At 39.2% G+C, this 25,566-nt stretch overlaps 2 protein-coding genes across 2 annotated transcripts; both read left to right on the top strand.

The window, feature by feature from the left end:
* The first annotated feature begins 7,685 nt into the window (after nt 1–7,685).
* On the top strand, nt 7,686–10,357 carry LOC143629221 (receptor-like cytoplasmic kinase 176). The gene is made up of 6 exons (XM_077098549.1): nt 7,686–7,766; nt 8,484–8,764; nt 8,855–8,990; nt 9,383–9,519; nt 9,633–9,756; nt 9,848–10,357. Exons 1-6 carry the CDS (start codon nt 7,718–7,720, stop codon nt 10,186–10,188), a joined length of 1,068 nt encoding a protein of 355 aa, XP_076954664.1. The 5' UTR covers nt 7,686–7,717; the 3' UTR covers nt 10,189–10,357.
* Nucleotides 10,358–13,779: 3,422 nt separating this feature from the next.
* On the top strand, nt 13,780–15,647 carry LOC143629220 (putative serine/threonine-protein kinase PBL10). The gene is made up of 6 exons (XM_077098548.1): nt 13,780–13,977; nt 14,063–14,334; nt 14,412–14,547; nt 14,639–14,781; nt 14,872–14,995; nt 15,188–15,647. Exons 1-6 carry the CDS (start codon nt 13,923–13,925, stop codon nt 15,595–15,597), a joined length of 1,140 nt encoding a protein of 379 aa, XP_076954663.1. The 5' UTR covers nt 13,780–13,922; the 3' UTR covers nt 15,598–15,647.
* Nucleotides 15,648–25,566: the final 9,919 nt, after the last annotated feature.

Below are 25,566 nucleotides of genomic sequence, written 5' to 3'. Positions count from 1 at the left end.
TGCTGGAAGCCGGACTGATTTCCGTTCCTCCAGTTGGAATTTTGGTTACCTCTCCACCCCGAATTATAAGAATTGAAAGAATGTTGATTTCGGTTTGGATTATTAACGAAGTCGACTGCCTCCTCCTGGAAACCTACGGAGCACTGAACAGTATCATGTCCCCCTCTACAGATCTCTCATAACTTACTTTTCACCTGCAAGTCCTTCACGATCTTTGCTAACGCTTCAACTTGTGCCGCAAGTGCGGTGCTCGTGTCGACCGAATGCATGCCGCGTGATAGGGAATCGACGGTTTTGGTACTCTTAACTGGTGGTCTCTGGTATCCACTCATGGCTAAACCGTTAAACAAGGCAATGCACTCATCCGTATCCTTCGTTGTCAGTAGGTTACCTCCTGCAGCTGTGTCGAGCATACTCTGAGTTGCGTACGTCACTCCATTGTAGAACTTCTCAACAACCGCCCAGTCTTGTAAGCCGTGGTTTGGACATAATGCAAGTAGATTTTTGAACCTTTCCCACGCCTCGTAGAAGCTCTCGGTGTCCTCCATTTGGAAAGAATGAATTTGGTTACGAAAACGAGCGGCCTTAGCCGGAGGATCGTATTTTTCAAGAAATTGGGTCTGCATGGCAGCCCAAGTAGCAATGGATCCCTGTGGGAGGGACTAAAGCCACAGACTCGCATGATCAACGAGTGGGAACGGAAAGATTCGGAGTTTGATGGCGTCTTCGGATACGCCGACAAGATGAAACGTGTCGCAAATTCGTGTGATGCGAGTGATATGAGCATGTGGGTTCTCATGGAGTAACCCATGAAATTGAGTAGAATGAGCAATCGTGTTCAGAATATTAGATGGAATCTGCCAAGTCGTTTGAACTCCTATAGCTGGTGGAGCAATGCTGGATCTCGGGCCAGCATTGACCGGACGGGCCCGGTCTGCAACTGTCCTCCTCGGTGGTGGATTCGCGTCGCCCATAATCCTATCCCTAATGACGGGTTCGAAAAAGTAGGAGAAGAGAACGTATTACCGACAGATGTAGATGAACTGGAAGATGGTTTTGTACGACGTCTCTCAAAAAACTCTCTCTCTGGTTCGGGAAATCCTTCAATTTCTGGTGGTCCTAGAGATCGAGTACGTCGCATACAACTATTAAAATAAAAAAAAGAAACTACAATTAGCTAAACTATTTTAAACTAACAAACAAAACAAATAAGAAAAACAAGTAGTAAACAAGGCAAGTCCTAACTCGAGTCGTTCTTAATACGCCTCAAACCGTGTCCCCGACAACGGCGCCAAAAACTTGATGTGCGAATATATATATATATATATATATATATATATATATATATATATATATATATATATATATATATATATATATATATATATATAAAACACAAGTCGCAACTAAGCTTTAAAAACCAAACAATCTATCATAGTTCACACAAACGGCAAGTGTACCGGTCGCGTATAGCACAGATGAGGAAAGTCCGTATATCGAACTCGAAGACACGTGAAAACGTTTATAATCACTAAACTCTAACCAAGACTCGCCAAAATATTTAATTGATTTTTTTTAGATTTGATTTAACTACTTAACTTAACTAAATGAAAACTTTTGACAAAACTTCGGAAACTTTGACTGCAGTGATAAAAACGTCTACCTAGGTAAAAATCATATTGAAGGAGATGACAAGACAATGGATTGAAAACTCTCACGACACCGGTCCTAAAGGATGACACAACTAAGGTTCGCTCAATAAGGCCAGATCACCTCTCGGTCTCACTAACAAACTCTAACTTATTTTAGTTGATTTTAAGAACAAACCGGGAAAACAAATTATTAACGTGTTCTAATGCCGACTCACCTCTCGGTCTCACCGACACACTAGCCTAATGGAAACGAATACTACGCAACCAAGGATAGAGGAACAATTCAACTTAACTTAAACTAGACCAACTAATCGCTCAAACATCTAAACCCGACAAGAACAAAACCCGCTCTCGCGCGATCTTAATTCTAACAAGTAAAAGTAATGAGACGAGTTTACTTCTTATCACCTCTCGGTCTCTAAGAAGGTGTTTCACAACTGATTTTATCTAATTAATTTACCCACTTATCCCTACGGTTGTACTTCCCGCAAATAAACCCTAAACACAAAGTAAAGAGCCTTAAACATGCAACAACTAATCAAAACAGATTCAATTAATTAAAACACAAGGTTATTAGGTATAATCAAACAAAACACAGCCACTAAACACAATCTAATTTACTGTTAAATCAAACTTTACATTAACAATTTAAGCCATGATCATTAACAATCCATATTACTAGTCAAAAACTAACAATATTCATCAAACCTAGGTAGAACAAACAAGATTAGCTACTCATTAAGTTTGGACAGCCATTAACATTCAAGTAAAACATCATAAACATCAACATAAACATAATCAAACTCATTCAAAATCAAAGAATAACTAAATCAAAGTCAAACAATCAGTTACTTGCAAAACAATCCAAAGAAAAAGATCAATTCAACTAGTTAGGGTTCTTGAACAAAAAGTAAAGTTTATGAGAGTTTTACTTAGAGTATATGGCTGATATAAATGATGAAAAACGAGTATAGCTGCTGTCCCAAGTCACCCAAGCCTTCTTTCCTTCTTCCCTAGCCGCCACCTAGCCACTACAAAATTTTCTTTCTTTTTCCTCTTGCTGCCGATCGGACTAGGTAGTAGGAGTTAGGGTTCTTTGATTTCGGTTTTGTGGTTGGATTCTGGCAGAAAATTAAGTTAATTAACTTAATATAATATCATGTAAGGCTTCTAACTTGTGGGCTTAGGTCGGGCCTTGAGTTGTAGTTTTAAAACTTGACCAAAAAGGCCCCTAGAGTCTTCCAACTTAACTCTTTTTTCACCATCTTTCATAAACCTACAATTAACATTTAAACTTTGTAAATTATTGCACTTAACCCCCAATACTTTCATAAAATAACAATTAAGCATAAAAACCATGATAAAATCATAAGGAAAGTAAGTGTGTTTTACAACACATCACTTAATCTCCCCAATAGTGTTCTTAGTTTCTCCACTGAATCCAACCAATACTGAGGAACTGGGGATGATCTCATCCTCAAGAATATTCATCTTTTTCAGCACGTCTAATTGAATAATGTTGACAGAGCTTCCGCCATCTATGAGGATCCTGCGAACATAATGGTTAGTCACATATAAAGTTATTACCAAACTATCATGATGAGGATCCTGAGCATCTACTCTATCACTTTCATCGAAGGATATAATCCTCTCTTAAGTGAGAATAGATGTCTTTGTTGGCCTGTCAGCCACTTCTAACTTTCTTTGGTCAGCATTCCACAGATGTCGGATCCTCCGGATATGAACATGATTGTTCTCGCATCTGTTGGTGGAGGAGTCGGCTTTTCAGGAATTTTCTCGGGATCCTGCTCTCTTCCCTTCTTCTTGGCAAGTAGCTCTTTCAAGTGGCCCTTGCTGAGAAGATAGCTGATCTCTCTTTTGAGTGCGATGCAATCATCAGTCAAGTGCCCAAAGTCTTCGTGGAAGGCACACCATTTTGATTTTTCTTTCCAGGCTCCTGGTCTTTCCACTTTCCTTGGGCACCTGGCTTTCTCACCTAAATCCTGCATGGCACACATTAATCCACCAATATCAACAGAAAAACAATATTCAGAGATCTTAGGATATTCTTCATCATTTTCCTCATCTACTGCATTAATTTTGGGGTTATCAGGCTTGTAGTGAGGCTTTGCTCGATATGATTTTCCCGGGGATTCGAATTTCCTGTTCGTCTGATCATACTTCGGGATATCGACCTTAGAGTTTTTCTTGTCGTCTTCTAGCCTGATAAACCTTAGAGCTCTGCTTCTTGCTTCGTCTAATGACCTGCATAGAGTCATGACAAGATCATCATAAAAAGAGGAGCCTTTTTTCTAACCCCAACATGAGAGCTTCTACTGCTGAAGCTGGGTTTAGATTCGGGATTTCCAGCGACTCCTTACTGAACCTGGTAATAAAATCTCTCAAGGATTCCCCAGGATTCTGGGTAACCCTATAAAGATCACTTGTCATTTTCTCAAAAGTTCCACTGCAAGAAAACTGGTTATTAAACACGTTAGCTAAATGAGAAAAAGAATTGATAGTGTTAGAAGGAATACTCAGTAGCCATTTCATGGCTGCTCCGGTTAAGGTAGACCCAAACCCTTTGCAAAGACATGCTTCCTTGATTTCCATAGGGATTGGATTGATCTCCATACGTTCTCTGTATTGTGCGACGTGTTCCTCAGGATCCGTTGAGCCATCATATAGTTTCATTTTTGGGGTTTGAAACCGTTTTGGGATCTGTACATCGCTAATTGATGGCACAAACCGGGATATCATGTGACTATCAGTGGGGACTTCAGCTATGGGATGGATTACGCTGGGGACTAACTATATCATGTCCTTAAGTTTTTGTAATTCTCGGGCTAAACTTGAACTTATGCCTGCATCCTGCAAAAATCCTTGATTAGTATTAAGAGGAATCGTATTGAAAGAGTTACCCTGATTAATATTCTGAAGAGTGTTCTGGGTGTTGTAGCTCGTATTCCCAAACATAGTATTTCCAGGGTAGGTAAGCGGAGCAGTTGGAGTGTTAGCCTGCATCGGGATAAAGTCTCCCTGGTGCACATCAGAGGATCCTGAGGGCTGCTGAGCTTGAGCTAATCCTGAAGATACCGCCTGCTGATAAGGACCAGCCTGATGGAACAATCCTGAGGATCCGGATTGTTGAAACAATCCTGAGGATCCAGACTGTTGGAACAATCCAGAGGGTCCTCCCGGCTGTGACGTTCCTGAGGATCCTGCATGTTGAAAAGGCCCAGAAAATGATACATACGGGTATCCTTGAGATCTAGATAAGTGCAATCCCGCAGACCCCAAATGCTGGAAAGATGGGGGTCCAGAGTTGTACGCCGTGGTTGGCTCTGGATGCACCAATCCTGAGGATCCTGGAGGAGTGAAATCCAGAGATCTCGGGATCAGTAGTGTGTATTCTTCCGCCGGCTTCTTGGCTTTCTTGAAATCTTCCAGTTCCCTCACGAGCATCTGGTTGGTCTTGTTCTGGCGATCCATCTGTTCCTGTAGCCGTCTGTACAGAGACAGAAGGTCGTTGTTGGATACCATGATGGGATCCTGGGAAGATGGTTTCGATCCTGAGAACACAGGAGTAGCAGTCTTCTTTTGGACGTTATCAAGCTTCTTCGGGATACCACCAGCAGGAGGAGGCATGGGCGGCCTCGCTGAGGATTCTGAGGTTGCGGCAGAAACAATCTTGGGTTGTGAAGACATGTTGTGGATATTGAGAGTAGGGTTTAGTTTGAGAGTGAATAATGATCAAAGCACTGTTTGCCCCACGGTGGGCGCCAAATTGTTTCGGTCAAAAATTGACAAAGCAACTTCTGATCAAATTAGTGCGTGAGGTGAAGTGCTTAATGATGGTGATATCAAACACAAAGATATGATTACGAGGGAAAAAACCCTTGATTATGATAATCTTCGTTTCGGTCAAGAGTTTACAACTTAATCCTTAGTCGAATTGCTTCGGTTAAGGATTATGAACTCAACTTTTGGTCGAATTAACGCTTGATTATTATGATCTCCGGCACAAAAAACCCCCGGATGGTGAAAACTATCACCGTCGATATTATTAATAACGAAAGTAGGTGATTACAAGTGGTGGAGCTGATAGAATATCGGAAGCTAAGTGTTACAGTGATTGCTAGTAAGCTAAACCGTGATTTGTGTGTGACCTATCGATATTATCAGCTCAATATATAATAAGAAGATTACAACTATTATTCCGATTATTCCGGAAACCCTAGACTACTTCTTCAACAAGCCGTTACTGCCCACGTTGTTTGTTGACGAAATTCAAGTAGTATTCCGTTTCAATCCATGTTCTTATAAACATATTTAACACGTGCTCTTATCTGCAAAACAATTAGATAATATAGGACAATTCAATTAGTCAACGTACCTTCCTCAGAATAACCTCTCAAGTCAACATCCTTAAGTTAAGCTCAATTCCGAGGATAAAAATCCGCACCTAACAATAAGCAAATCCCAAACACCACCTTTGGTCCAACCCAACAATATTATTAACTGAATCTAGAGGTGGGCACAAAACCCGGTTCCGGATCCAACCTAGTTTACGGACCAGGTTTTGGTTTCTTAGAGAAATTGTACCCGAACACGTTGGAACCGATTCCATATATACTTGGTTAAAAACCCGATCATACTTGGAACTACTTCCTGCCCAACCCCGTATGTGACTTTTGTTGACCAAACCCGGAACCAGTTCCTACTATGTTCTGGTTCTTGAAAAATTGGGCTGCCCACCTCTAACTGAATATAGACTTAAATGTTGATTAACTAATTTGGGTTTTTAAATTCCATTGCTAGCATTTTAGTAAAATTAGTAATTACATTTTTTATTGGTGAATATAAGTTTGTTGGACCAACACCAACTCGGTCTCGACCCGTAATGCTAGGAACCAAGCACTTTTGAGTACTTGATACTTTTAACTGATACAAAAGTTGAGCTTGAATTCGGCCCGGGGCTTCATGATTTTGTATGTTTCTTGTCACAAGAGTTTCAAACAAGTTAACAAAAATATTTTCCAAGATAGTTCTCAACATAATAAAATATCAAACTATCAATATACAAATAAATTAGCAAAGTTTTATGAGTTAGCAAGCGAGTTACTTGAGGCAAAATCAACTCGAGTTTTTGTACGCGCTACCTTGGGCTCGAACATTTACCCCCGTTGGCTCAAGCCAAGTCGAGTTAAGTTTTAACGAGTTAAGGTTTAATAGTCTTAACTAAAGTTTAAAATACTTCTATTAAACCTTAAAAAAAATTATTATCAATGGCTGTTTCCATGTTACCTTCACATAACTTTGTTTTGAATAAAAGCTGGCCCAATGGATGTTGAATGATCCTTGGTCTTGTTTCATGAATTAGAATTAAATAAATTTGGTCACTTTTTAAGTTAATCCGATTATTAACTCTCCCTAGCTTGACTATAATATAATTTAAAGTAGACTCGTTAATGTTATTCTAGAAATGAGAAAGTTCGAGTGACGCCAACAACACTTTCCATGCAAGTTCACACCCATCAAATGTACGATCATTTAAGTCCACTACTGTTGATCAGTTCTTCATGTAAGTAATATAAAACATGATAAATATTAAACCTATGAATCTGTTACAGCATTTAAGAGTAGTAACCGCAGCAGGGTGATGTAGTCGACATGCTTGTCATCTTGATCGAGTTTCCCTTTAGGATGTATAGTTAAGGATGGTTAGGGTTCCTGAGAGGAACCCGGTTTAGAAGAGAGAAGAGACACATGATTTACTTATGTGTGTGAGATTAGGTTATGATGTTAATTTATTCTCTCTCTATATATACACCCAAGGGGAAACCCTTTATTAGCTATTAAGAGTAATATGATCCATCAACAATTACCAAGCTAATATATAATAAGGTATAATTAATTATTTAGATCTATTATTATATAAATGATAACGATGGTCATATAAATAAATATATAAAATATATTTATTCTTACACACTACTACTTCTTTTCAGTCAACTACATTAGCAAAACAACTTGTAACTTGCATCAAAAGAACAACCATTGAAATGGGGTCTTATTTCCTTACTCGATTCAAACTAAAAAGTTGTCGTGATGGTGAGTACAAGGGTTCGGACCTATATTTGTTTCTTGTTCCATTAAGTTGTTAACCGCAGTATTTTCTCTGTACATGGGTGCCCCATCCCCTCCGTTTTTTCGCTCGGTAGTGTAAAGTTATCATTTTTCGGACAGAAATTTTTATACACAGTGTAAATTTTCCCGTTTTTGACGGAAATTTTGAGCCCGCCTCCTCGGTTTTTTGTTAGGTAGTGTAAATTTATCCACTTTTTGCCCGAAAATTTTTATGCATAGTGTAAATTTACCTGTTTCCGATCGAAATTTTGAGCCGGCCTCCGTTTTCTCCCCCAGCAGTGTAAATTTATTCTTTTTTCAGCCAGAAATTTTTATACATGGTATAAATTCACCTGTTTCCGACCGAAATTTTGAGCCCGCCCCCCTCTAGTGTATGAATTTATTTATACATATTGAGTCCAGCCCCCTCGACGTTCATGTCTAAGCTTCATCACTGTCTCTGTATATATCTTGTTATGAGCTAATAAGAAAAACCCTAGTTACAGCCGTGAACATAGGTTTCCACTAGGAGTTTGTGACAGAATCACGTTAAATTCTTGTGTCGTTTATATTTTCTAGTTTATGCGTGATTTGGTTATTTATGTTGTGTGCCACTTTGTTCCAAGCACAATCACATCATCTATTTGTGTTTTTCATCACTAACACATAAAACAATAATTGTTATTTTTAATGTTGTGACAGTTAAGGTTGCATCTGCGACAACACCACCTAGACCAGTTCGAAGCCAAGATGAGATCTTGCCGTCGGCAAATGCAAATTTAAAATCGTTTAGTTTCCATGCACTTAAAACAGCCACTAGGAGTTTTCGTCCCGAAAACATGTTGGGTGAAGGTGGTTTTGGTATAGTTTTTAGAGGCAAGATATATGAGCAATCAGTTACAGCAGCCAACCGTGGCACGGTCACTGTTATTGCGGTAAAGATATTAAACCAAGAAGGTCTTCAAGGACACAGAGAATGGTTGGTAAGTGTCACTCTAGTCTCTATATATATGCTGTTTGATTATGAAACTGTTACTTTAAGTAAACTAACTATTTGTAATTATATGCTATAGACGGAAGTTAATTATTTAGGGCAGCTACATCATCCGAATCTGGTACAATTAATCGGTTACTGCCTAGAGGGTGACAAGAGGCTCCTTGTTTATGAGTTCATGTCGCGTGGCAGCTTGGAAAACCATCTTTTTAAGAGTGAGGTTTCTTTCCATTGTTTGTACGTTTACGTTTGTTTGAGTTTGATCATTTATGTAATCATTTATTGTTAGGCCCCTTAGTCATTACAATCTAATTTATTAAATTAAAATATCACCCATTACAATTTAGTTTAGTTTAGTTTTATTAATATTCACATTTACTTTTAATTGGTATTTGCCGGTTATGTTTGTTTATGTTCAGTTATATTCGTTTGTTTATGTTTGTTTACGTTCATGAACCGTTCATTTAATCTATTAACAATAGAACATAAACGAGCGAACACAAACATTACACCCCCCCCCCCCCCGCGCGGGTTCGTGTTAGTTTACAAGGCTAACCCAAATCATTCCAATTTAACTGCCTAAATTTGGTGTTTCATTTTGAAATAGGGAGTTCTAAACCTCTTTCGTGGACCCTGCGTTTAAAGGCGGCTCTTGGTGCTGCTAAAGGGCTTGCATATCTTCATAGCCCGGAAGCAAATGTGATATACCGGGATTTCAAGTATTCAAATATCTTGCTTGATTCTGTATGTCTCAAATTCCTGCATATGCACATAAGACATTTGTTATATATATGTTTAACATTTTTACGCCATGTTTTACTAGTTTTGCTTCATTGCTAATTGAATTATTATTTTAGGACTACAATGCAAAACTTTCTGATTTCGGGTTAGCTAAAGACGGGCCAGTGGATGGACAAAGCCATGTATCCACAAGGGTTATGGGCACTTATGGTTATGCAGCTCCTGAGTACATGGCATCAGGTGAACTATTTGAAATAACATAACATAGTGTTTTTATTCATATCTAGTACATTATTTATTAAAAAAAAAAATAAAAATGGGTTTGATGAAGGTCACTTAAGTGAACGAAGCGACATCTACAGTTTCGGGATGGTTCTTCTTGAAATTTTGACTGGAAGACCATGCATAGACAAAACCCGCCCATCTAATGAACAAATGTTGGTTGACTTTGCTAAGCCTTATTTGACCAGCAAAAGAATGGTTCTTCAGATCATCGACCCGCGGATTGAGGGTCAATACTCTTCGGATGTAGCCATGAGAGTTGCAGCTCTTGCAAAGAAGTGTCTCGCGATAAGACCTAAGTACAGACCGACTGCTGATGAGTTGGTGAAAGTGTTGGGACAACTTCAACTTCCAGATTTGAAAAAAGGGTCGCATGTTCGTAGAAAATAAACGAGTTGAATCGAAAACATAGTGGCAATAATAATGTTGGTTACCCCTGGCTGGTGTCTTCCTTCTAAAGGTGGTAGTGTTTGAAAGTGAGAAAAAATAGTCCTGTTACTAATTTCACAGATGTAACAAAGATAAGAGATGGTTTTTGTAATATAGTTTTAGTAAATTAATATCATCAACTCAATTTTTATACGAGCGAGCTAGCATTTGCTCGAATGTATCTGTCTACAAGCTAGCGAGCTTAATATATTATCCGATCCGGTGAGTAAATTGCTAGCTAATCAAAATAATTTATTAGTGTTACATTTATTTTATTACAACAAAAATAAATTTTGAAAAAATAAATATACAACAAAATAAATTACATAGGCTCGTTTAATGTTTAATTTTTATCACTCTGTTTCAAAGGATCATGATGCTGGTAAATTTTAATTAATTATTATTTTTCATTTTTTTAAGTATTTCTTTAAAATTAATGTTAATACTAATTGTATAAATAAGTTTAATTGTAGCCAACTTACAAAAGCATGGAAGATTGGGACTACAAACCACTACACTTTAAAATAAAAATTGCCCCAGCTGACGTGGCGCCACGTGTCAACCCCCCCCCCCCCCCCCCCCTTTCCCTTCCCCCTCTTTCTCTCCAATGTAACCCTCCACTAGACATGGTATAATTATCCTTTCTCCTTATAATCTTTGTTTACTTCATATTGATAGCGAGAGCCGTTATGAATCAGTTTATAACGAAACTGAACTAGCCCGATGTCTTTGGATACAAGAAACCGAAACCAAACCATCCTACTGGTTTAGTATTTGGTCCATATATTTGCGCAACATGCCTTTTTGTATCTATGCGTTGAAGTATTTTTGTTCCAGAAACGGGTCGTGAGTAATGTACAAATAATCAAAGGACATACGTACAATTATCAAAGATCCTCACATTTAGTTTATTTGTTTTTTTTAACTTATAAAAGTCTAATGGTATAAATTACCATGGCAGCATGACACGTCTTTGTAGATACGTGTTTAATGTGGGGATACAAATCAAGTTGCAATAGACTTTGGCCTAGCAAGTTCGGAGTTGACAAAAATAGAGGTAATTAAAAATCCACCATTTATGTCATTCTAATATGATTATAGTTGTCAATAAAAATTTGGACATATAAACAAGTTCGGAATGTACGGTTTTATGGACATATAAACAAAATGTTCTTGCATGCGATGGACAAATCTAACCGATATCGAGGCCTAATGAGTGATGGCATATCAAATATTCGATTAAAAAAATTCGTGACAAGAATCAGTTTTGAAAAACATCTTGAAGGAATTCTTTGTGGATCAAGCCAGGGGCGGACCCACATAGAGAGGATTGGGTTCCCATGACCTCAATGTTTTCTAAAAGTTTTTAAAGGCGGTATGATAAATTTTTAAGGGACTTATAAAAATTAGTAGAAGAGAGACTCATACTGTGTGTGTTTTCTAACGAGTAATGATCTTATTTGTTTTTATTATAGTATTGTTTTTTATGGCGTTCCTTGTGCCAACCCGACCCTAAGAACGACAAACCCGAAAAATCTGAATATCGAAAAAATGACAACCCCCCCCCCCCCCCCAATGTTTAAAATTATAAATAAACATATCGGACAGTGACATGTAAATTGAAATGTTTGTTTAAACAAGTTCAATCAGGTGCGTAGCATTTGGAGTTGTCTAAGGGCATGCGTCACTGTTGTATACATATATATAATATCAGCATATTATGTCATATGTTTTAATGGATCAATTAAAATGTTGTAAATAGAATAAACATAGGACACAAAAACTTAGCTTATCCGTTTTTATGTGAAACATACATATTTGACTCGTAGAGAAAAGTCAAACATAGCTAAGGTGTGTTGTGTTCTTTCATGCAGGTATGCAACTATACAATTTTAAATTTCATTATAAACAAAAATGTTCAATAACGTTTGTGACAAAGATATATATTATTATAAAAACGATTTGATCGAATATTACCTCTGAAATACTTTTTAATTTTTCTTGAAAATAGGTGTAGGAAACCCGGACCTCTCCAAAATTTCGGGTTTTCAAGACAAGTACTAAAAAATGGCCCTTCACTCTAGGCCCGGACTTTGTTATTATAAACAAAAAGTTTCAATATAACTTTTGTGACAAAGATATATTTATATAAAAAACAATTTTGTCGAATATTACTCTAAAATATCTTTTTCCTGTTTCTTCGAAAATAGGTGTAGAAAACCAGGGTCTTCCCCTAGAATTCGAGTTTTCAAAACGAGTACTAAAAAATGCACTTTCATTGCTAGGCCCGGACTATGTTATCATGTTAGTTGCAATTCCATTATTGATTTACTACATTACCATGTCTAGTCCAAATAACATTTTATTATATTGTTTTATGTTTAATTAACGTGTCATATTTTTTAGACCTTTATTGGTTTTTTATCAGTCATTTTCAACCCTATTCATTAACTAAGGTTAAATTTTGCTTTGCAACATATATAATTTTTTAAAAATAGAAAATTTCAAACCATTACCGAGATTGTGCTGCGTAGGAAACTGTCAAGATTTCTAATATTGTAAGGTAGAAAAACTGTGATACTTTTTTCATCATATTTTTTTTTAAATAAATATGATTAAACAAAATAAATCATATATTTATTATTATTATTATTATTATTATGACAAAGACAGTGAAAGAATGCATATTTCAACTACTTTTATATGCTTAGATAATTTTGTTCATTTTAGTTATAAATTGTGAAGATAAGGATGTCTTAAAACTCGAATCCGAGTGACCCGGCTCACTGGATCTTGAAAGGGTTAAGTCCTCACTGGATCTTGAAAGGGTTAAGTCTTAAGCAGGTTGTTGACCCTATTCCTTTGTCTTCTTACTAGTTTCATAATTAAACTAATAACAATCTCATTAATTTAATCAGATTCCATCATTTCCAACATTATTATACTCTTAAACTATGGACTTGTTTAATCCAAGATTAGAGATGGTATTTAGGTCAAATGACCAAAATGCCCATTTGCATTTGCCCACTTACTTCACTTAATGTTCACCCTCAATCTCGTTGACCGTACACTTTTGAGATTTTCAACCAATAAGATTCTGCCACACGTCACAAAATTGTTGGGCTCAGAATTTTTTTTAAATAGTCGGAGACAACGGGATTTTTTTAGACGTCCAATTTATTCTGGCTTCCAACGAGATTTTTCTGGCTCCACGCGAGACTTTCTTGGCTTCCAACAAGATATTTTTTGGCTTCTGACGAGGTATTTATTGACAAAATTTTGCTTGGATTATGACTATATTTAATATTTATATATGGCTTCCAACGGTTAAAAATCACGTCGAGTAATGACTAAAAACGGTCGATTCGATGAGATTTATGGTGGACATTTCATAAACAAAATGATCTGACATTTTCTTGAGTTTGAGCAATGAAACAGACATTTTGGTCATTTTGCATGGGATTTAACTTATTATGATTCAAAGGTAAAGCAAGTTGAGTGATGAATTAATTGAAAACTAAGTCAACCCTTCTGTCATTGGCTTTATTCAAGAAAGGTTCTCGTGAAGAAAACCATATACACATAACATAATTAAGAAGACTTTTGATGCATGCATGTTCACACTAACCAACTGCTTGATTTAATCTCTTACTCACTTCTCTTCACAACTAATAATTTGAATCAAAAACATTCATATGGGTTCTTGTTTTAGTGTCCAGTTTAAATTAGAAAGTTCTTGTCTTGATGGTGGTGAGTTGAACATTATTATCCATATTAATATTAATCTTGATCACATATTCATAAAATTATTAATCTTTTTAATGTGTTTTGACAGTTAAGGTTACATCTGCAACAATGCCACCTAGTCCTAGAAGCCAAGACGAGATTTTGAAGTCAGGAAACCTAAAATCTTTTACCTTCCAAGTACTTAAAACCGCCACCAGAAACTTTCGTCCCGATAGTGTGTTGGGTGAAGGCGGGTTCGGTTTAGTTTTCAAAGGCTGGATAGATGAGCAGTCGCTTACAGCAGCCCGTCCTGGGACGGGCACTGTTATTGCGGTTAAAAGATTAAACCAAGATGGTATTCAAGGCCACCAAGAATGGTTGGTAAGTGTCACACTTTGCATCTTTGTATGAAACTGTTACTTTGAGTAAACTAATTTGTTTTAATATTAATGTTATAGACGGAAATTAATTATTTAGGGCAGCTGCATCATCCGAATCTGGTACAGTTAATCGGTTACTGTCTAGAGGATGATCAAAGGCTACTTGTGTATGAGTTTATGTCGCGTGGCAGCTTGGAAAACCATCTTTTTAGAAGTGAGGTTTCCTTCCATTAATCCATTATTAATTTTAGTTTTATTCAAATCAATTTAATTTATCTGACAAAATTTTGGTTAATTTGATATAGGGAGTTCTTACTTTCAACCGCTTTCGTGGACCTTACGTTTAAAGGTGGCTCTTGGTGCTGCTAAGGGGCTTGCGTATCTTCATAGCCCGGAAGCAAATGTCATATATCGCGATTTCAAGTGTTCAAATATCTTGATTGACTCGGTATGTGTCAAACTTGTGGCATAACACATTTTGTTCTATGTTTTTTTTAATTATTATTTAAAAAAATTATTATTTTTATTATTATTTCAGGATTACAATGCAAAACTGTCTGATTTCAGGTTGGCTAAGGACGGGCCGCTGGATGGGAAAAGCCATGTTTCCACACGGGTGATGGGTACATATGGATACGCGGCTCCTGAGTACATGGCAACAGGTGAACTCTTTTGACAAATATTTATTATTTTTGTAAAAGTTGAAAAATTAAAAAAAATGTCTTTGTGGGTGAGCCTAAAATATGTATCCATTGACACTTAAAAAGCTTTTTTTTTTTTAAAAAAGAAACAATTTTGACACCTAAAAAGTTAAAAAGATTTGTTGATATTAATACTCTCATTTTATAATGAAGGTCACTTAACTGAACGAAGTGACATCTACAGTTTTGGGGTGGTACTTCTAGAAATCTTGACAGGAAAACGATGCATTGACAAAAATCGCCCGTCTAATGAACAAGTGTTGGTTGACTTTGCTAAGCCTTATTTGTCAAGCAAACGACGGGTTCTTCATATTATGGACCAGCGCATTATTGGTCAGTATTCTTCGGAAGTAGCCACAAGAACCGCAGTTCTTGCAATGAAGTGCCTTGCAAGAGAACCCAAGTACAGACCGACTGCTGATGAGTTGGTCAACGTGTTGGAACAACTTCAAGAATTGCAAAACAGGTCAGATCTTAGTAGAAAAGAAACGGGTCGGAAACATAATGGTAACAAAAATGCTGGTTACCCGAGGCAGGTGGCCACTAGATTTGGGAGTGTTTGAAAGAGTGAAAGATCATACCGTCTTTGTACGGTCATGTATTTGTAATTTCAAAGGTGTGACTGAAGTTTGGTAACCAGAATCAAAAACACAAAACGAATTTAGATCATAAGCTCGATCCTTGTAACTTTCATTAGCTCGAAAAATTACAATGCATATGATATAACCCACAAGCTCAGGTATATATACTAATTTAGATTTCAAAACCCAACTAGACTAGAATACATATACCATAATCATATTCAAATACTAATTGGTAAAAACAAATCTAAATAATAATTAATAAATAACTTGTAGCCCAAATCATGTGCTCGACTTGGTCTCCAAGATACTGATCCACCATAGGCTCGATGGACCGGACCAAACCAAATTATGGCTAACAATCACCCCTCTAACTTCGGTTTGGCCTTCGAGAGATCATCCACTCCAAGTAGCTTTTGCATCTCCGCAAACTTTATACGAGCTAGAGCCTTTGTCAACGTGTCAGCTCGTTGTTCGCTTCCGGGAATATGTTCTACTTTAACATCCCCGTTCTTGATACAATCTCGTATGAAGTGATACTTTGTTTTTATATGTTTACTTCGACCATGCCAGATCGGGTTCTTCATAAGTGCAATGGAAGATGTATTATCAACATATAATACTACGGTTTTCATCGGCTATCCCGTTACTTCACTAAGTAATTCTTGGAGCCAAACGGCTTGACCCGCAGCCGCGGTTGCTGCCATAAACTCCGCCTCGCACGAAGATAAAGCTACCGTTGGCTGTTTTTGAGTACACCAAGTAACCGGGGCATCATCAAAGTAAAAAATATACCCGGTAGTACTTTTGCCATCGTCATCATCAACTCCGTGGCTACTATCGGAATACCCGTAAAGGTGACGACTTCCACCCCTCGAATATTTTAAACCATAAGACATGGTTCTTTTAACATACCGAAGAATATGCTTAATCGCATCCATGTGAGATTCCTTTGGCTCTTGCATATACCGACTCGCTATTCCAACAGAAAAACTCAAATCCGGTCTCGTATATAACAAATACCTCAAACACCCGATTATTCTTCGGTAGACGGTAGCATCAACGGGTTTCCCTTCTCGTCTTTTGAAAGCCTTGTGCTCGGTTCAAGTGGACACTTGGTAGGATTACAAATCTCCATATTTGTTTCTTTCAAGATCTTCTTGGCATAGGCTTCTTGCTTGATCTCGATCCCGGTTTCGGATTGTGAGACTTCTATTCCGAGATAGAATGACAATAAACCCAAATTGCTCATCTCGAATTGTTCCTCCATTTGGTTCTTGAACTTAAGAATGTCATCCTTACTTGAACCTGTGACAAGTAAATCGTCAACATACACACATATTATCAATATGTCATTCTCTATATATTTTTGATACACCGCCGTTTCTCGTTGACATTGGTAAAAACCAAGTGATTGCAACACTTTTCGAGCTTCACATTCCAAGCCCGCGGTGCTTGCTTTAACTAGTAAAGGGCCTTCTTTAATAAATAAACTTTATTTTCACTTCTTTTCTTCTCGAAACCTTCCGGTTGACTAACATACACGGTCTCGTCAAGCTCACCATGTAAGAACGCCGACTTCACATCCAAGTGATGTACTTCCCACCCCTCTCGGGCGGCTAAGGCGAGTAATAATCTAACCGTTTCAATTCGAGCAACAGGAGCAAAAACTTCACTAAAATCCACACCGAATTTCTGAACATAACCCTTCGCCACAAGCCGTGCTTTGTATTTTACTATTCTACCCATAGCATCCTTTTTAATTTTATAAACCCACTTCAACCCGATCGCTTTAAACCCGTTTGGCTTGTCAACAAGTACCCACGTCTTGTTTCGTTCAATAGATGCAATCTCCTCGTTCATTGCATTATCCCATTCTTTTACTCCGGATGCCTCGGCATAACTCGTCGTTCACCATCTTGAGTCAAAAATAATTCTTCATCTTCAAACCCTTCATCCCTTTCTTCCCCGTGTGGAAACTCAACATTTAACACATAATCATTCAACTTTTTAGGTAAAATTGAGGTTCGGTTCGACCGTCTTGGGGTAGATGGACCTGGGTCAGCATGTAAATTAGTTGAAACGGGCTGCTAATGCGCGCAGTTTGCTGAAACTGCTGAAACGGGCTGCTGATCTGAACAGTTTGCTGAACTGGTGCTGTTCAGGCTGCTTTCGCTGCTGTTCGGGCTGCTTTCGGTGCTGTTTTGGGTGTTTTGAGTGCTGTTTGGGCTTAAATCAGTGCTGTTTGGGCTGTTTTGGCTGCTGTTTGGGTTGAAATCGGTGCTGTTCGGGCTGTTTTGGCTAGGGGTATTTTGGTCAAACAAGTTTCTAACGTTACCAACTTGTTCCAGATTAACTACCAAATTTTCAGCCGAGTTTTCACCACTTTTAAACCAATTCCAACCTTGTTTCTCATTAAAAATAACATCTTGAGAAACATGAATTTGATGTCTAACCGGATCGTACATCCGGTATGCCTTTGTCCCGGGTTCGGTACCGAGATAAACCATAGGGGTACTTCGGTCGTCAAGCTTTTTAACCGAAGTAGTTGGAGGTGTTTTCACATAACCGACACACCCGAAAACCCGTAAATGATCAAGATTCGGTTTTACACCTTTATAAGCTTCATAGGGAGTCTTCTCCGGTAGTGATTTCGTCGGTACTCGGTTTAGGATATAAATAGCATGTCTCGTCGCTTCTCTCCAAAACCGTTTTGGAACTTTTGTGACATGGAGCATGCTTCTAATTGTGTCAATCACGGTTCGATTTCTCCGCTCCACCACACCATTTTGTTGGGGTGTGTATGGGGCGGAATAATGTCGTGTGATTCCTTCACGTGTGCAAAATTTTGAGAACTCAAAAGACGTGAATTCTCCTCCGTTGTCGGTCCAAAAAACTCCAATTTTGTACCCACTTTCACCTTCAACCAAACTTTTATATTTTTTGAAATAATCAAAAGCTTCGTCTTTTGATTTAAACAAAAATCCCCACATGAACCTCGTGTGATCATCAACAATAAGAAAAATAAATTTCTTACTCGACGGTGTACTCGGTGAAATCGGACCACATAAATCGCCATGAATCAAATCAAGTGGTTTCTTGGCTCGAAAACGTGTTTGATCGGGAAACGGTTTTCGGGTTTGCTTCCCTACTAAACAACTATCACACGGATTAGTATAAGCAATAAACGAAGGAACACCACGTACCATATCCTTGGTTGTTAGAATTTTCATTTACGCGAAATTCAAATGGCCTAAACGTGCGTGCCATAGCCAACCCGGATCTTCAATGTTTGATAACAAACATACCGGTGTTCCAACCCGAAGCCACACCTTATACAACTGATTCCTTGATCTAACCGACTTCATTATTACCTTTCTCGATTTATCAAGCACTAAAAGTTGGTCATCTTCCATAATCACCTTGCACCCGTTTTCGGTTGCTTGTCCCAAGCTTAAAATATTGCTTGTTAAACTTGGAATAAAATAAACGTTAGTGATTACCCTCTCAACCCCATCGTCACAAATAGTGGTTATCGAGCCTTTTCCCTTTATGTTCACACACGAACTATCACCGAAACGAACTTGTCCAGCAACTGTTTCATCTAAATCAGAAAAGTAAGATTTCATACCCGTCATATGATTGCTCGCCCCATTATCGAGGTACCAAACGCCATCCTCCTTCGATTCCGACTCGTACCGCTTTGGATGCTCGTTTTCTTCGTTTAAGAAAACTTCTTCATTAATACTTATCTTCATCAAAACTTCCTTAGTTGCTTGTTTGTTTGCTTCGGTTAGGTTTAATTCGTGTCGTTTTGCTCCGACTCGTTTTCCTCTTCGTTCCGGGCATGCCGAAGCGAAGTGACACATCTCGTCACACCGAAAACATTGAACGCCCGAATAATCCTTTTTCATACCCGAATCACCTTCTTTGTTCCGGTTGTATTTGCCTTTCGATTTGTCTCGGGATTGCTCTTGATGTCGTTTTCCTTTCCCTTTTTTCCCACTCTTGGAGTTTCTCGGAGAGGAAGATTTATTAAAGAGCTTACCATGATTATCATCCATATCATCGACACTTTTCACACTGTCCTCGTAGGCTTTTAATCTACCTACCGCTTCTTCATACTTTATGGTTTTCAAGTCAATAACTTGTTCTAATGAGGCAACAACGCTTATAAAACGCTTAGGCATGCTTGTAAAAAACTTTCTTACTAGCCTTTGTTCATCGAGTGTCGAACCGAGCGAGGCGAACTTTGAGGCTATACCGGATAGTCTCCCGGAAAAGTCATCAATAGTATCGGTGTCTTTCATCCTCATGGTTTCAAATTCAGTAATTAAGGTATTTAGTCGAGCCTCCTTAACCCTCTCTTCGCCGACATAGCGGGTCTTGATCGCATTCCAAATTTCCCAAGCGAACCCGTATTGGCCAACTTGTTGGATTTGTTCTTCCGGTATGGATTGAAACAAATATGCAATCGCAGCACTGTTCTTCTTCTCATCTACTGCAGCTACCGACCTCGGCTCAACAACATCCCACAAATCATGGCTTCGAAACACGGATTTGATTCGAAGAGCCCACGTGGTGTAGTTGTTCTTCGTGAGCATCGGACATAGTAAAGGAATTGAAGAACCACCCGTTCGGTTTGAAGTATCACCCATAGCTCCTCTTCTTCTCCAGCGGCTATAGTTTTTTAGGGTTCTTGAGTCGATAGTGAAACAGAAAAAAAATCGACGGAGACACTTGAAGGTTGCACTGGTCTTCGACAGAAACAATATTGTTGTTTTATATTGAAGTCTTCAACTAATTGATAAAAATCGGTGGGTCTTCAACTAAAAATATATCACCGTCAACAATTTGAATTATTATATAGAAGGTGGGTGGAATAAGAGATTAATTAATTTCCCTCTGAATTAATTCGAAAAGAGGCACTCCAAACTTTTGAATTACTTCTACTTTGGAATATCAGTTAACCCCTTTGTTGGGAATATCAACTAACCCAACTTTGTTAACTGCTCCTGGGATCTTCACGCAAGAAAAAACTCTCGATGGATTTTCTAAATAGAAAACAAGAACTAGTGTTTTGTAAACGGAGCTCTTGATACCAATTGAAGTTTGGTAACCAGAATCGAAAACACAAAACGAATTTAGATCATAAGCTTGATCCTTGTAACTTTCATTAGCTCGAAAAATTACAATGCATATGATATAACCCACAAGCTCGGGTATATATACTAATTTAGATTTCAAAACCCAACTAGACTAGAATACATATATCATAATCATATATATATATATATATATATATATATATATATTTGGTTTTTAATTTAGTGTTTATTTAATATAGAAACATAGATATTACATCAATATAGCAGGTAGGCGGGCAACAAGCTGCGCCGCCACCCCTTTCTGAATTGCAAACCCTAACCCGCTAAAGACATGCCCCTGCCCTTTTGAATTCGACACATTGCTATGCACAACCTGATGGACCCTGGTTAGGAAACGGATAGCTTCCGGTGCCAATGAGCCAAATGTATCAAAAGCCAGAGGGACAAAAACATGTTGGTTCTCTTCGCAGGCTTTAGCATGTTTCTCCACCTTCTTCGTTTCAGCCCTTTTCATTGCTTGCCCAGCTACAAACCCATTATCCCTCAAACCAGCTAAGGGAGATACCCCTGTGAGGTCAACACAAGCGTGTTTTCCCCCGGCCCAACCAAAGACGAGCAAATCTGCAGGTCGTAGAGTGGATCTCCCTTCCGAGGGGTCTGTAAGGAAGTTTACGGGGGCTTCCTTTTTAACTGATATCCCAGCTCGCCTTAAGATGTCCCAAAGAACGTCCCGCACCCAATCATGTCGGTATTTGAACCCAGGCATCTCCTTGCAATGAACCGCATGCTCTCCGAATTTATCCAGGCAAGCCTTACGGCAGATCGGACATGTTTCGTCTTCTGGGTACATTGGGACCATCAAACGGTACTTAAGAATGGCCCTATACTCGACCGTAGACATGCTTTGGCCCAAGCCATCAATCGGGATAACGGTCAGAAAATCTTGGGCATGAGGACCTTGTAAGCATTCAATAACCGCCTTCTGTCGGGGGGACAATCCAAAAACTTCTCCCAGGCTCTGAGCGATTTTGCCAAAAAGGGCATTCGCCAAAGTTTTTTGAGGCTTTGGTGGGGCGGTGTCCATATTAGAGAAACCACCAATGTCAAAGTCTGGGAGAGCGCCATTTAGGCGTTCCAGGGCCTGCACGTAGTCTGAGTCCAGGTCGACAACCCCGCTATTCCTTAAGATGTGATTCTGTAGCTTCCAAGACTGAGCCCTCGACGCTACAAAAGCGTAAACCCCAACATCATGAGCCGAAAGAAGGCCTAAACCCCCTAAGCGCATCGGTAAAGATGCAAGTCGCCACTGAAGATCACCAAAGAACGGGCCTCCACATACAACTATGTCTTCGATGGCTTCTCGTAGCCCCTTATCAAAACAGGATACCGCATCATCCATCAAATGGGGGTAGCATGTTCGTAACCCAAAAAGCAACTTAGCAACCCCCATGCAAGACCTAAGCAGGAGGAGTTCGCTCTGGGGATCCCTAAGGCAAGGTAAGAGTTTCATAAGATCAACCGCACGAGATGCTCTCCGCCTCGCCAACTCCTTAATAAAGTAGGGATCTCGACTAACAGCCCCTCCAAGGAGCTTTACCCCTCTCTCTGGTCTACCAATCCCACTAGGGAAGAGCCCATCTTTGACTTTCACCCCATTACACGCTGGCCAAAAAACCTCGGTTTTCTTAATATTAAGTTGCAGCCCCAATGATGGCCCTTCCGAGTTGATAATGTCTAGGGCTTTAGCGACTTCATTGGCACCACCAATAATAGTCCCATCATCCAAGTACCAAGCATGAAATGGGAGGTTACAGTCATTTTGTACCCGGAGAACAAGAGGGTGTAATGCTAAGGCAAAGAGGAGGGGCCCAAGGGGGTCTCCCTGTTGAACCCCAGTAGTAGCCCCTATACAGTCATCACCAACATACAACCTAGCCGGCTGGGCATAAAGGAACTGGACCCATAGATAGATAGACGGGCAATGATGATGAACCTCCCGGAGAAGGGCTGTGCGGTCGACCATATTGAAGGCGTTGGAGAAGTCCACGGTAAGCATAGCTAAAGAGCCGTCCGCGTGAAAGGAGTTAAGAAACCGGTTCGCGCTGTGAAGCACCGCCTCTGCCCCATTAGGGGTCCCCACCCCAAACTGAAAGTCCCCTAAATACTGAGTCATTTCCTTCCCAACCATCTTCATAGCCACTTTAGAAACCAACCTACGCCAGATAGCCCCCACAGCAATGGGCCGAATTCCATTATCCGGCTTTAATAAAGGGGTAAGGGGGGCCGAAGCAATAAACTCAGCGAGCACCTTGGGGCACAGACCCCCTAGCCATAAGTTGATGACTTCAGTGATGGCTGAGAGCAGACCCATGGAAGTCACTGATCCCTCACCACTAAGAGCGTCCAACAAGTGTTGCACCCGCATCCCGTCTCTCCCGCATGAGGTCCCTTTAAGAAATGATCGGATACATCTAAGCACAAAGTCCCCATCCACAGAGAGAGTAGGCAGGGCGACAGAGCCAGAAGGCAAGGACGGAGGCGGCACCACTGGGTGTTTATCAATGAGGGCTTTCATGGTTGAATCTCCGAGAGGGGCAACCCCACTTGAGTATAATACCTTGACTGCAGCTGTGAAATGACCATCCCTAACTTTCCTGAGACATTGTTTAATATTGAGGCTGTTTTCAGAACCCTCCTCCCCTCCCACCTCTCTTTTAGAAAAAGTGCTCCCCCCACGTTATCAAAGAGAGAAAGAACCAAGTCAGCAAAACCAGATCCGTCTTTCCACACCGCAAGTGCTTGCTGAATGCTACTACATTGCAAAGACTTTTGATTCCCTGACCTGCGTTCCTGCCTAGTGGAAGGTTTCACCACCCTTAAAGTACAACGGGCAACAATAGTAATTTGACCCAATTCTCAATCGAGCCTGGTGAATCCACTACCTTGCGTAAAGCGCATGCCAAAGTCTGAGCAAACGCCAAACGACAACTTGGGGGGATGCTCTTAACCGTTTGAATGGGAAGGGAGAAAACCCGTTCCAAAAGGGATACATCCCCAACCACTCCTACAGATGGACTGGGTCCCTATCCACAGACACACGATTAGGTTTCTGGATCCCAACGATGAATTCTCCAGCATCTCCAAATCCACAGAAAAAGAATAGACACCATCAGCATGCTTGCACCCCCTGCTAAGGGCATGCAACGTCATGCACCTCCCACATAACCATTTATCTCCCGCCCGAAGGGCTTCCCCAACATCTATAAAAAGGTCCAAATCCTTAGAGATAGCGTCTTTTAAAAGGTTCTTCCGAGTATCCGTTTTGAAATGGGTACTTTGCATGTGCTCAAGTAGGCGGAAAAACCCCGAGGACCCAGGTCTACCATCCTTACACTCGTGGAAATGCTTAAAGAGGCATGGCCTTAAACCGTAAGTGGAGCTAGGACCAAGCCCTCCTGTATTTACGTTTCGAATTATTTTTATGGTAGCCATGTACACACGAGAACAAAAAACAAACAAATCACAAAAGACACCGGACCCCTAAAGACCCCGACTCGAGATGAGTTAGAGCAAGAAACAAAGACCAAACCCCTCACACTCGAAGGAGGGGAGCAACTACGGGTTGCTCACCCCCCATCTAGCACCCCACAACGACCACTAAGGCATAAGAGGAGGAAGGTATAACTCCAAAACAAAGCAAAATGGGTAGAACTCCAACTCAAAATACCCCCTTAAGCACCCAAAAGGAAAATAGAAAGAACAAGAGTGAAAAATCAAGAAGTTTGGTTGAGGCAAAAGGTCGAACAGTTGGTGTGCATGACAGAAAAAAGGTAATTTAAATTAGATTTTGGGGGTTTCAGTGAGATCAGGAAACTGATGACAGGAGAAGTTCTACCGCCAAGAAATGGATTTTACTCAATCGAACAGTGGATGGAATTAGAAGTGAAGTGAGTGACCTGTTTATCTTTAGGAACAGGTAATCCATTGAACAGTGGATGGAATTAAATTTTTTTAAAAAAATTAATCCCCAAGAAAAATAATATTCATCATATGTAAACACGAGTGCAGATATTTTTAAAATTTTAAAAACAAATTAAATTACCTAATATTCATCATATAGAAAGTGTAGGTGCCACAGAATAACTTGTAGCCTAAATCATATTCAAATACTAATTGGTAAAAACAAATCAAAATAATAATTAATAAATAACTTGTAGCCTAAATCATGTGCTCGACTTGGTCTCCAAGATACCGATCTACCATAGGCTCGATGGACCGGACCAAACCAAGTTATGGCTAACAGTGACAAAAGAAGATGGTTTAAAGAAATGGGCAAATTGCATACAAAATCATCACTTTTTAGCATAATGTTTGAAATTGTATATAAGGGGGAAATGACATAAAAAGTAAGAAATTATGTACACAGGTTTATTTTGCTCTTTTTTGTGGTGGGCTATCTTTCTAAGTCAAATGATAAAGATAGATTTACAAATTAGATTATTGATTATTATTTATTTAGAAGTTAAGTTGACATAAATAAATATATGAAAATAACTTTTGTCCTCTGCTACCCACATATTATAGTAGTATATTACCCATAGATGATTTTTTGTTTCAACAGATTGAGAGTAAAAAATTTCAGTCAAATTTTTTGTTTCAACAGTTGGTAGAGCGCGTGGCTTTTAACCATGTGGTCGTGGGTTCGAGTCGCATGGATGGCGTTTTACTTAGCTAAATAATTGTACTTTTTTTATTCGTTTTCGGTCATATATGTCCACAAAGGTTATTCGCCAGCACACTTCTACATTATATTGTGTAATGCTATCGAATCATATACTGTAAG

The sequence above is a fragment of the Bidens hawaiensis genome, unplaced genomic scaffold, assembly GCF_021521415.1.
Source record: "Bidens hawaiensis isolate Kalapana, Puna unplaced genomic scaffold, B.hawaiensis_p1.1 tig00005179_1, whole genome shotgun sequence".
Lineage (NCBI taxonomy): Eukaryota > Viridiplantae > Streptophyta > Magnoliopsida > Asterales > Asteraceae > Bidens > Bidens hawaiensis.
The sequence above is the reverse complement of the archived record's forward strand: the minus strand, read 5'-3'. Positions and strand labels throughout refer to the sequence as shown.